An 11,776-nucleotide genomic window follows, 5' to 3' on the forward strand; every position below is an offset into this window, starting at 1 on the left:
GTTTGATTCCCTGCTCTGCCACTTGAGCTGTGGAGGCTTATCTGGTGAACCGGATTAGCTTGTGTACTCCAGCACATGTCAGTTGGGTGACCTTTGGCTAGCAGCCATCGTTCTTCAGAGCTCTCTCAACCCCACCCGCCTTGCAAGGTGTTTGTTGTGCCCCTTTGAGTCTTCTACAGGAGGGCAAAAGGGGGGATATAAATCCAAATTCTTGTTCTTCTTTTTAAGCAGAACACGTTTGCTTCATTCCATGCTACAGAGGAGGTAACAGCCAAGGAATATCACAACCACTCAAGAACAAAGATCTCAGGGTAGGATATGTGCAAAATAGAAAACATCATCCCCTTAATACGGTTGCCAGCTTTAGGTTTGGAAATACCTGGAGATTTGGAGAATGTAGCCTGGGGAGGGGGGGGTTGGGAATGGGGGGACCTAATCAGGTTATAATGCCAGAGAATCCACCCTCTAGTGCAGCCATTTTCTCTAGAAGAAAAGAAGAGTTGGATTTATATCCCTTCCTTCTCTCTTGCAAGGAGACTCAAAGGGGCTGACAATCTCCTTTCCCTCTCTCCCCTCATAACAGACACCCTGTGAGGTGGGTGGGGCTGAGAGAGTTCCAAAAAACTGTGACTAGCCCAAGGTCACCCAGCTGGCATGTGTTGGAGTGCACAAGCTAATCTGGTTCACCAGATAAACCTCCACAGCTCAAGGGGCAGAGTGGGGAATCAAACCCGGTTCTTCAGATTAGAGTGCACCTGCTCTTAACCACTACACTATGCTGGCTGTAGGGAACCGATCTTGGCTGTCCGGAGATCCATTGTAATAGCAAAAGATTGCCACGTGCCGCCTGGAGGTTGGCAACCCCACCACTTAATGCTGCCTTGGAAATATATATCTCACAGATGGATCGATGAAGATTTGATGGGATCCCACCCCCCATCACCACAAGCTAGTTCTGCAGGGTAACTTATCTAAGCCAGCTGGCAGTATTTACCTAGCTTTTTTTTCCATAGCTGACTGGCATGACCTTCCTGTTCAAACATTACCTCGTTTTTTTCTTCCTTTAAGAAGAATTTCTCTTTAAGGGAAAGCCCCTTCTGTTTCCCCCCTTGGTGAACAGGAGGGCTCAATGCAAGCCAAAGTGAAGACGCAAAACCAAATCTGGAAAGGAGTCCTGGCCAAAGAAGAGGGCCTGGCAGGGGTGGAATGTAGAGCCCCCCCCCGGCTTTCCCACAGAATATTAGAACTGGAGCGTCCTGCAGTTACAAAGATAGATGAAAGACAGCATTTCACACAGGAGCATACCTGTGGAAAACAGCACCTAGAGCAAGCCCTGAAAACCCCTCTACCTTCTCTCTCCCCTGCAGTCTGGCTGGGTCCAACCTGGTCCAGCCATGGTTCCAACTCTGAAGTTCAGGTGGACTTTGGAGGCTAAGGGTGAAGTTTAAATCTGGATCCATCTGGAAAGGACTGGAGGAGTCTTGCAGCTGAAGGCGCGCCCCCTTCAAGTGGTGTCCAGGGCATGTGCCCTGGCTGTCCCACCCTAGATACGCCTCTGACTTCATACAATATCTGTGGGTTGCTAACCTCATGGTGGGGCTGCAGATCTCCCAGAATTAACAACTGGTCTCCAGACTACAGAGATAATTCCCTGTCGCTGCTTTGGAGAGTGGATTCTATCATGGTATCATTCCCCATGGAGGCCCCTCCCTCCCAAAATGCCAGCCTGCCTGGGCTCTACCCTCAAATGTCCAGGAACTGCCAACTTGGAGTAGGCAATTGTAATCCACACTTAACTTGTGGAACTCATCACCACAAGAAGCGGGGTTGGCCACTGGCTGAGATGGCCTCAAAAGGGAGTCAGACTCATTTGTAGCAACAGCAATGAGCACTAAAATGTAAAACAGAGCCTCCATTGTCAGAGGCAGTGCACCTCTCAATGGCCATTGTTTCTGCTCCATTAGTTTCCTCCGGGCACCTGGCCTCTCATGGCTGGAAACAGGATGCTCAGTTGGAGAGGGGAGGCTCCTCTTATGGATGTTGGGAGGGGAAGCTCAGGGAAGACGTTTGCAAATGTCATTGCTGCTCTTCTACCTGTGTGATAGTAAGGGCTCCAAAGGGCTCCTCTTGGCTCCAAAGTAACCTTTAAAGCAGCATATGCCATGCGGGCTCATAGAGATGTAAACATCATAAACTCAAGAAGGAATTCACTTCCTAGCCGACCTGAGAGGTTTGGCATGTCAGGAGCTAAAGACAAGAATTCACCCCCACCTACTACCTTGTTCTAAACCCTGTTGGACTTATTCCCCTTTTTTTCTTCCCAACAGGGACCCAAAGCCACTCATGACATTATTCTCCGCTCCATTTTTCTCACAACAGCCCTGTGAGGTAGGTGCAGATGAGACAGAAGGGCTGACCTGAAGTGACCCAGAAGGGAGAATGGGGATTCAAACCTGCATCTTCTAGATCAGTGATTCCCAACCAGGGTTCTATGGTACCTTGGGGTGCCATGAGCACATCTCAGGGGTACCCTGACAATGCTACTACCTGCCCTCCCACACCAGAATCAAATGGATTTTCAAGGTGGGAGGGGGGGTTGGAAGCCTCATGGGCTCCCTTTAAACAACATTGAAAAACAGCATTGTTTTATTTGCCTAAATTCGGCGTGGATTGGGGGGTAGATTTAAAGGGAACTCTCCCTTTAAATCCCCCCAATCCATGCCGAATTTAGGCAAACAAACAACGTGGCTTTCAACGCTGCTTTCCCTCCCCTCCCCCTGCTTGCCACGCCCCCCACCTACAGGCCAAAAATGCAAAAAACCCTAAAAGATGCAAAAAAAAAAATCTAACGAACCTCAAGGGTACCCTGAGATATGAAGAGTGAGGTCAAGGGTACCGCGACATCAAAAAGGTTGGAAAACACTGTCCTAGATCCTAGTCCTGTATTCTAACCACTCTAGGCTCTGCCCCCACCCATCTAAACCACTCTTTTCCAGAGACAGGATCAGGTTTGCTAGATCTGAGATCATAAACTAGCCCTGCTCTTCTCCTTACTCTCCACAGAAGAGAAGGACGGCCTGGCTCTTCTTCACCCTGCTGCTTGTGGCTCCTTTTTCAAAATGTGTGAAAGGAAGCAGGTCCTGGAGCTTTGCAGATTTTGCCCGTCCTCCAGTCAATGATTGTCTGGAATTACTGTTCTGTCTCTGATCCACAGAAAGATGATAGTTGGGTTGTATATCTCTCCGCTACGAAACATGCCCGAAATTCTTTGTTGTGGAATGCTCCACCTGGGTCCTAGTGCCTACCTTGCTCAGCTCCCCCGCCACCCCATCTGTTTGAAAGTCAAAGTACATTTTGACATAAATGCTCTTGTATCAAAGTACCCTCTTCAAAAATGCACAAAATAAGGGTCTTGACAAAGGCATCGTGTAAAAAAAAAAACGAATGATAAACATCACCTTCATTTGGGACTATATTCTAATGTGGAAGAGTACAATTTTCTCAGCCGCTGCACCTCAGGTGACCGAACTATCATCTTTCTGTGCAACAGAGTATAGTGAAGTAAGTGACCCTTGAATTTTGTGAGGAGTCACCTGCACCTTGAGGGTGCAGACAAATCACCATGTTGACAGATCAGCATTGTGAAGTGAGAAAAATAGGTTCACCTCCTCCAAAAAATCCACTGGTTCAGTCATGCAGGGAAAATAAGGGCAGTTGAAATGACTGGTAAGAAAATGGGGGAAGATGGACCTCTCTGAGAGCCAGCGTGGTGTAGTGGTTAAGAGCAGGTTCACTCTACTGGGTTTGATTCCCCACTCTGCCACTTGAGCTTATCTGGGGAACCAGATTATCTGGGGGGAACCAGATTAGCTTGTGCACTCCAACACATGCCAGCTAGGTGACCTTGGGCTAGTCACAGTTCTTTGGAGCTCTCTCAACCCCACCCATTTCACAGGGTGTTGGTTGGGGGAGGGGAAGGAGATTGTACATCCCCTTGGGTCTCCTTACAGGAGAGAAAGGGGGGGGGGAATATAAATCCAGACTCTTCTCTTCTTCATGTGGAATACACATAAAACTGCCTTACAGGAGCATGGGCCCCTCAAGATCACTGTTGTCTTTTCAGACTGCCAGAAGCGTTCTGGGGTCTCTGGCACAGGTTTTTCTCATCCCCTATTGCCTGAACCTTTTACGTATAAATGTCAGGGGTTGGACCCGGGATCTTCTGGGACCCTCTGCACGCAAAACAGAGGATCTTCCACTATGCCACTGCCCAGCTTCTGCATCCAGACCCCCAAGCAAGAAAGGATCAGGAAAACAAATTATAGTTCTTCTCATCCCTGGTTCAGTCTCCAGGAATGGAAGATACCAGGTGAAGGGACAATCTCTCACTACCTGAGACTCTGGAGAGCAGCTGCCAGTCAGAGCAGGCAACACAGGGTTGATCAGCCCCAAATCCTGCAGCTTCACATGGCCCTGAGCGAAAAGCTACACAGGAGCAGCAGTGGCGTAGTGGTTAAGAGCAGGTGCACTCTAATCTGGAGAACCGGGTTTGATTCCCCGCTCTGCCCCTTGAGCTGTGGAGACTTATCTGGGGAACTAGATTAGCCTGTGCACTCCAGCACATGCCAGCTGGGTGACCTTGGGCTAGTCACAGTTCTTCAGAGCTCTCTCAGCCCCACCCATCTCACAGGGTGTTTGTTGGGGGTGGGGAAGGGCAAGGAGATTGTAAGACCCTTTGAGTCTCCTTACAGGAGAGAAAGGAGGTGGGGGTTCAATCTAAACTCTTCTTCTCTTCTACAGCTTTGGGCAGTGGCAAAGTACTTATGCATTCATAAGGGTTCAAGCCCCGGCTAAAACCAACACAAATATCTGTGCCTTGGGCTGCTGCCGCCCAGAGCAGGCAATACTGAACCAAAATGAGTGAAAGTCTGACTCAGCAGCTTCAACAAAAAAATCCCACCACCTTTGGCCAGGGGGACAAGAGCTTGACGGGGAAGCCCCTTTTTTGCAAGCAGTAAACACTTGATAACAAAGGTCAGCGTTTAGACCTGGGGGAACATTCCTTTGGGCTACAAAGTCTTCTGCATCTTTAAATGTCAAACCTGTTTTCTTCGCTCTCTTTTCCTCTCCGAGTTCACCCCAAGGCTGGGCTTTTGTGTCCAGAGTGGAAAGGCAAGGCTGTTTCCAACCTGGTTTGTTGTTGTTTTTTTGGTCTGGCTCCAGCAGCCCACAAAGCTGCAGAGAGTGACCTGCTTTTTGTGACACGGTGACAGTCCCCCTGCACCCTTGTGCACACGTGGGCGGGAGATCTGGCCCCTTCCTCGTGGGCTGACAGGCAGCGCTGGCAAGTCCCGGGCCTGTGGTTTGGTGGGGGTGGCAGCCACAGCCGTGCAGAAGCAAAGTGGAGGGGAGGGAAGCGGTTTCCTTCCCGTCCCAAGCCCCAAAAGAAAACCCCGTAGCATGACACATTCATGGGGATGAAATGTCAGCTTCCAGGGGAGTAGATGAGAACTCAACCAATCTGTTGTCTAGCTTCCCTCGCCCATGCCACTGCACACAGCACCCAAAAGCAGCTGCAGAAAGTGGTAAAAGCTATTCCCTTGTGGTGTCGGGGTGACCCTTTCCGTTTGTTTGTTTTGGGCGTGTGTGCTAAGGATCAGTTCAGCTGTTTGGCTTGCTTGTTCTGCGTCCAGGCCAGGTGCCCAGAAAACTGAGCTCTTTGCTACCTGCGGGAATTAGGAAATCTGGCGTAATTTTGCAAAACTTTTGCAAAACTACAGAGCAGAAAGCAACGTGCAACAGCAACGCTCCACCCTCGAGCATTTGAAATCCAGCACTGCTCTCCTAAGAACATAAGAAAGAGCCTTTATGGATCAGACCAGAGTCCATCTAGTCCAGAACTCGCAGTGGCCCACCGGGTGCCTTTGGGAGCTCACGTGCAGGATGTGAAAGCAATGGCCTGCTGCTGCTGCTGCTAAGGCATTTGCAACCTCAGATCAAGGAGGATCAAGATTGGTAGCCATAGATCGACTTCTCCATAAATCTGTCCAAGCCCCCTTTAAAGCTATGCAGGTTAGTGGCCATCACCACCTCCTGTGGCAACATATTCCAAACACCAAGCATGCACTGCGTGAAGAAATGTTTCCTTTTATTATTCCTAATTCTTCCCCCCAGAATTTTCAATGTATGCCCCTTGGTCTTAGTATTTTGAGAAAGAGAGAAAAATTTCTCTCTCAGGCCTTCACTGAGCGCTGCGCGCACACTTTCAACCTGTGACTGTAGACATAAGGGACAGAAACGTCTGCTCAATAGTATTTCAAAGAAAAAAAAAACTCAACCCACTGCATTCTGTTCTCGTGTAGCATCTTTGTAGAACACAGGGAGCTCTGCATGCCCTGTGTTCAAATCTATGCGTGCAGAGAATCACAGTCGGAAAATCAGAAGCTTGAAGATACAAAATGATTTGCCACATTCCCTAGGCATGATCTACTTTGCCTGAGTGGCGTTCCAGCAAAAGAACAGGTCTCCCTACATCATCTGCCCAGGACTTTTCAGCTGTACATGTGACAGATGGATGTTTTCAAAGGAAAAATGGAGATTGCACAGGGACAGCTGGTGGGACAGCAAAGGGCAGAAACACATGGTAAGCATGTGCTGATTCAGCCAGCTACAGAGCAGCTGTGCATTTTCCCGTGTGCAGACACAAGCATGCAGACCGCCATTCCACCTCCTCCTGCCCCACATAGAATCATAGAATTGGAAGAGACCAGAAGGGCCATCAAGTCCAACCCTCTGCCATGCAGGAACACACAATCAAAGCACTCCTGACATATGTTCATCCAGCCTCTGTTTAAAAACCTCTAAAGGAGACTCCACCACTCTCTGAGGCAGTGAATTCCACTGTCGAACAGCCCTGACGGTCAGGAAGTTCTTCCTAATGTTTAAGTGGAATCTCTTTTCCTGCACCTTGAATCCATTATTCTGTGTCCTAGTCTCTGAGGCAGCAGAAAACAAGCTTGCTCCCCCTTCGACATGATATCCCTTCAAATATTTAAACACAGCTATCATGTCTGCCCCCTTAAACTTCGCTGCTCCAGGCTAAACATCCCCAGCTCCCTAAGCCTCTCTTCGTAGGGCATGGATTCAAGACCTTTTACCATTTTGGTTACCCTTCTCTGGACACATTCCAGCTTGTCAATATCCTTCTTAAATTGCGGAGCCCAGAACTTAACAAAGCCAACCTTGAGCTCATAAAAATCAGAAACTGCCTCCCCACCCTTCAAAGCTTTTCAGGAAAGAACAGGTCTCTGAGCATATGCAGAGAGCATCCCCCTCCTCGCTCCTTGTATTGCAAAGAACAGACCGGCAGGACAATGGGTAGATTGCAGCATCTTAATTCCTGGATGCAAACAGTGTGTTGCAAAAGGTTGGGAAATAAAGAGTCTGTTTTGTTTTGAATATCCTTTGGATTCAGTGCTGCAGATTTCTTGCTTCATCTGATTGAGGGCTGCCTGTTTGGTGCAGAGCTAGATGTTAGGAGAAGCTGTAGGCCAGCACTGTGTTCTAGCCCTCTGCTTTGCAAACAGTTTTCGCTTCTGGGTAATGGGAAGAACAGTGACAAACATCTGCCACAGCGAGGTTAGGTCAGGATATTGAAAAACCCTTTCTGAATTCAGCCTCTCCACTGCATGCCAAGTTCAGAGCTTGCAACCAACCCGGCTTGCTGTCTCACAGAGCTAAATATAAATCTGGTTTGCATAGGCCCTTTTATTAAACAAGAGGGAAGAACTTCCTTATTAGCATCCACGCGCTGGATCGGTGTGTGTTTTGCTACTCCACTTCCCCGCCCTGAAACCTGACTACATTTTTTAGGAGCTATTTAAGACCGGAAGTTGCAACCTGTTCTAAGAAAAGGGTGACCCTGAGTTAGGGACTCCATTATTTTGGTCTCTGCCCCAAATTCCTGAAGCTTGTTTATAAGCCGGCAAATAATTTCTGTCCAAATACATTCCTGCTTGTTTTCTTCTGTGGTTCTGAACATTAACTCCACTGCAAACACTGAGAGGAGAAATATTTTGCAAAATACTGTCAACCCAGAACTGCAAGAGCTTTTTAAACACTGGTGTGGGCGTGCACATCCTTCTTAAACTGACGGGAACAGCTACGAGATGTCGCTCATGTGAAGATCAGAACTGCAGTTATTTTCAGTTCACCAGACAATGCTGCAAAAAGGGATTGAGGCTACCAGTCAAATTACTGCAAGGGAAAGAAGCCCCCACCCCAACACCCACTCCCAGCAGTACACTGACTTGACCCTCTTTGTGCTGACTCAAAGTCGCCCTGAATTAAATGTCAGCTTGCACCCTGCAGCCCAAACCAGCCAAAGGACAAGAAAACATGACAAGTCGTTTTACTCATAGAATGCATATTTTTATTAGCATAATTGCAACTTCTTAAAATGAGGTACAAGAATATATTTGCTTTTGATTCTCTATGACCAGCGTTTGAGTGCAAACAAAACAAAAAAAAAGATAGTGTGCATGATTTTTTAAAAAATAAATAACAGCTTCTATTTCTCCAGGTCTTTTAAAAAATAGAGTCCGTTACAATTTATTTTTTTTGCATAAGCTAGCAGATACTAACAGTTCTTTTTCCCCCCCTTTTCTCTTTCTTCCGCAGTTTAGAGTCCTTTGGAAAAAGCTGCGTGGCACAGAGACCACATCCTTTGCTCCTCCCGTGTAACCCACGAGGAATCGTCGTAGCACAAAACTCCTCTTCTCCGGCACGCAGCCACGGCTCTCCGACACAATGTCCAGCCTGATTCACACAACCCAGAAGCCATTCGCCTTCAGTCCTGCCAATCCCCACACGCCAGCCAATGCCAGCTGGGAAGCCGCCTGCCTTTCATGGCTCTTTCTCCCGTTCCTCTTCCTTTCCGAGCAGTCAGCTGACGCAGACGGCCGCCTCTGCCCGCCTCCGAGCTCCTCCGTCATCTTCCAAGGCAGTGAGTCACCTCCTCTCTCTGTTCCAACAAGGGAGGCAGGCGGTGGTGGCTCGTGTATTATTATTATTTTTTTAAAAAAGAACATTATCCCCTTCAATATTCTTTTTTTTTAGCCTTTTAAAACATAGAATTCAGCACAAAACCCCAAGGCAACGGGCCAGGGGGCGTTCAGCGTGCTTGGAGAGCGATGTAGGGTACCCACTGATTATTGCAACGACTCTCTTCACAATAGCTGGCCACCTCGGCCAAACCTTGACTCTTCCACGAACCGGTGTGTGGACTCTGGAGGGAGGAAGAAAGGACATGTGATTAGAAAACCCTTCCGATAGCAACTCCAACCCTGGCTCCTACAGGCTGCATCTTTAAGTTGGGTTACACTTTCAACGTCACAGGACAGTTTCTGCATGTTATGCAAAACCCTCCAAAACGGAAAGTGCCGGGGCCAATGTTGTCAAAGTGACTTGGGTTTCCCCCGGGGGTGGAAAGTACACGTGTGTGTGTGTGTGTGTGTGTTGAAGTGAGAAATCCATGATCTCTAATGACGTTCCTATCTACTTTTTCACAATAATTTGACCCATTCGCAGACATTTCATATGCATACCAAAAAAACAGGTAACCCCCACCCCCCCAACCCTGACCAGGATCGTGTGACCCCCCCCCCCAAAGGCACACAATAAGACTCAACCCTAAAATAGGGAGCAGATAATCTCTGGGTTAATCAGAGCAATTGAAGCAGGTGCAGCAAATCACCTTGTGTAGCCCACAGAATTCCTCGCCTAGCTGATGCAGAGCACTGTGACACCCAAAATAGCCCCACCCCCCTGCAGGGCCAAAACAAAAAGCCATTTCCCTCATTTCGAAGTGTGGAGACGGGTCTCCCAAATATGCCTGGCAAGGGAGTCAGCGGCCCACCCAAGAGATGAACCTTGACGCACTCATGCCGGCTCACCGGGCGGAAGCGGCAATGGAGTCGCCCTGGGCTAAACAGCCAGCCCGAGTCCCTGCCGGGGCATTCCCAAGCCGGGTGCTCACTCACCGTCACTAGGATGCAATGCAGGTCTCGTGGCTCGGAGTTGTCTTGCGGGCCCTCGCCCAGAACGGCCGCCAGGCGCTCCATGCCGGAGACGCGGAGGATGTTGATGTCGTTGTCGCAGCAGAAAGCCTGGATCAGGGTGAAATGGATCTGGAGGGCAATATCGTCCTCGTCTTCTTCGTCGATGGCCAGCAAGCATAACACCACGCTGTCTGGGTCACTGGGGCAGGGAGAGAGGAGGGAAGGCCGGTCAGGATGCGAAGGCTGACCTTTTGCACAAGCGTTGACCTTTTGCACAATCCAACCCCAAGCAACTAATGCTCCCCCCAGAATGAACCAGACTGACATTTGGTTCAGAACAGAGAAGTCCAACTCTTTCACATCAGATGTTCATGGACTCCGATTGGAGTCCATCAGATGTTCATGGACTCCATGAACATCTGCCACACCGGAGTTGGAACCCCTGGTTTAGAAAGTTGTTTGAAAAGCAAAAACATTTGTGCAAATCTGACTGCGCTTGCCCACCGCCCCTTTGCTCCTGCGTAAAAGCCTCAAAAACAAGCCCCTACTTACACATTCATGAGTTTGGCCGACTCGTAAACGCCAACGGTCAAGCAGCCCTGCCTCTGGGCAGCGGCCAACAGGTCCTCCACAGCTTCACTGACTGACTTCATCCTTTGCAAAACAAAAGAGAACACAACGTCAGACCAGAGAATCCAGCAAAGCCCAAACTTTGGGGAAAGGGGGGATTTTGTTTGCTTAAGGTCGATTCTCGGAGATCTGACCTGGCGACAAAAAACACAGGGGCCTCGGAAGGAAAGAGACTTACTTCTTCTCGGTGTTGGCACAGGAGACCAGCTCTTCCAGAGTCATGTTGCAACTGTAATCCACAGCGGCACCCCAAAACCGGGAGACGGATTTCAACACGAACCGGCACAGCGCCGCAATTGTTCCCAGTCGGCCCGGAATTGCAAAAAGAGAAGGCGAGAGGCCCAAATCCAGAAGTGCAAAGAGAAAAAAACGCTGCAATTAATCCAACACGGTAAAAGGAGACGGGAAACAAAACGACGAAACGACTCCCACGATCCGGACCGAACTGCTGACGAGCGCGCGAGCGGTTACTAATGTGCACAGGGCGACTGACAGCTCCTTTTATAACATCCCCGAACGGGGCGTAGCCTCGTGGGCCCTTTCCCCTTTCCTATTGGCTCCCAACCCACAAAGGAAGTCGGAGGCAGCGCCGGGATTGGTCGCCTTCGAAAGGCCACCACGTGGGGGAGGGGAAGTGTTGCAAACCGGTGCCGAGTTTTTTGGGTTTTTTTTTTTTTTTGCAGGAGCGAAAAAACAAACAAAGAGAAAAGAGTTTCGGTTGATTTTCCCAGCAGTGGAAGTTTCTGTAGCCGGCTTGAGATTTCCACAGAAAAGGGGGCCGGGTTTCCTTCTTTTTTTTGCAAAGTCAGTTTGAGTTTTTTGGGGGGGTGGGGGGTGGGTGGGGATCGGTTGCCATACAAGAACGGTCCCGATTATTGGGGAAAATGTTTGGAAGTAGCAAAAGGCGACGCCGGCGAGAGGTTAACAAGTTGCCACGTAGAGATTATTCCTTTTTTTTTGCATCTTGCTAAATGATTTTTAATGCATCTATTGCTTTCCCGGTAATAGAATTTTTTTGCATTTTTTTTGTGCAAACACAACACACGCACACGCACCCAACTTGCAATCTGTCAAGCCGGGGTGGGGGA

General features: G+C 49.0%; 1 protein-coding gene across 1 annotated transcript; it reads right to left on the reverse strand.

Moving 5' to 3' along the window:
• Positions 1-8,408: 8,408 nt before the first annotated feature.
• On the reverse strand, positions 8,409-11,149 carry GADD45B (growth arrest and DNA damage inducible beta). The gene is made up of 4 exons (XM_048498844.1): positions 10,867-11,149; positions 10,611-10,712; positions 10,041-10,257; positions 8,409-9,286 (listed from the first exon to the last, which is right to left on the reverse strand). Exons 1-4 carry the CDS (start codon positions 10,908-10,910, stop codon positions 9,173-9,175), a joined length of 477 nt encoding a protein of 158 aa, XP_048354801.1. The 5' UTR covers positions 10,911-11,149; the 3' UTR covers positions 8,409-9,172.
• Between the last annotated feature and the right edge of the window lie 627 nt (positions 11,150-11,776).

Source organism: Sphaerodactylus townsendi, linkage group LG05, assembly GCF_021028975.2.
Source record: "Sphaerodactylus townsendi isolate TG3544 linkage group LG05, MPM_Stown_v2.3, whole genome shotgun sequence".
In the NCBI taxonomy this organism is placed as follows: domain Eukaryota; kingdom Metazoa; phylum Chordata; class Lepidosauria; order Squamata; family Sphaerodactylidae; genus Sphaerodactylus; species Sphaerodactylus townsendi.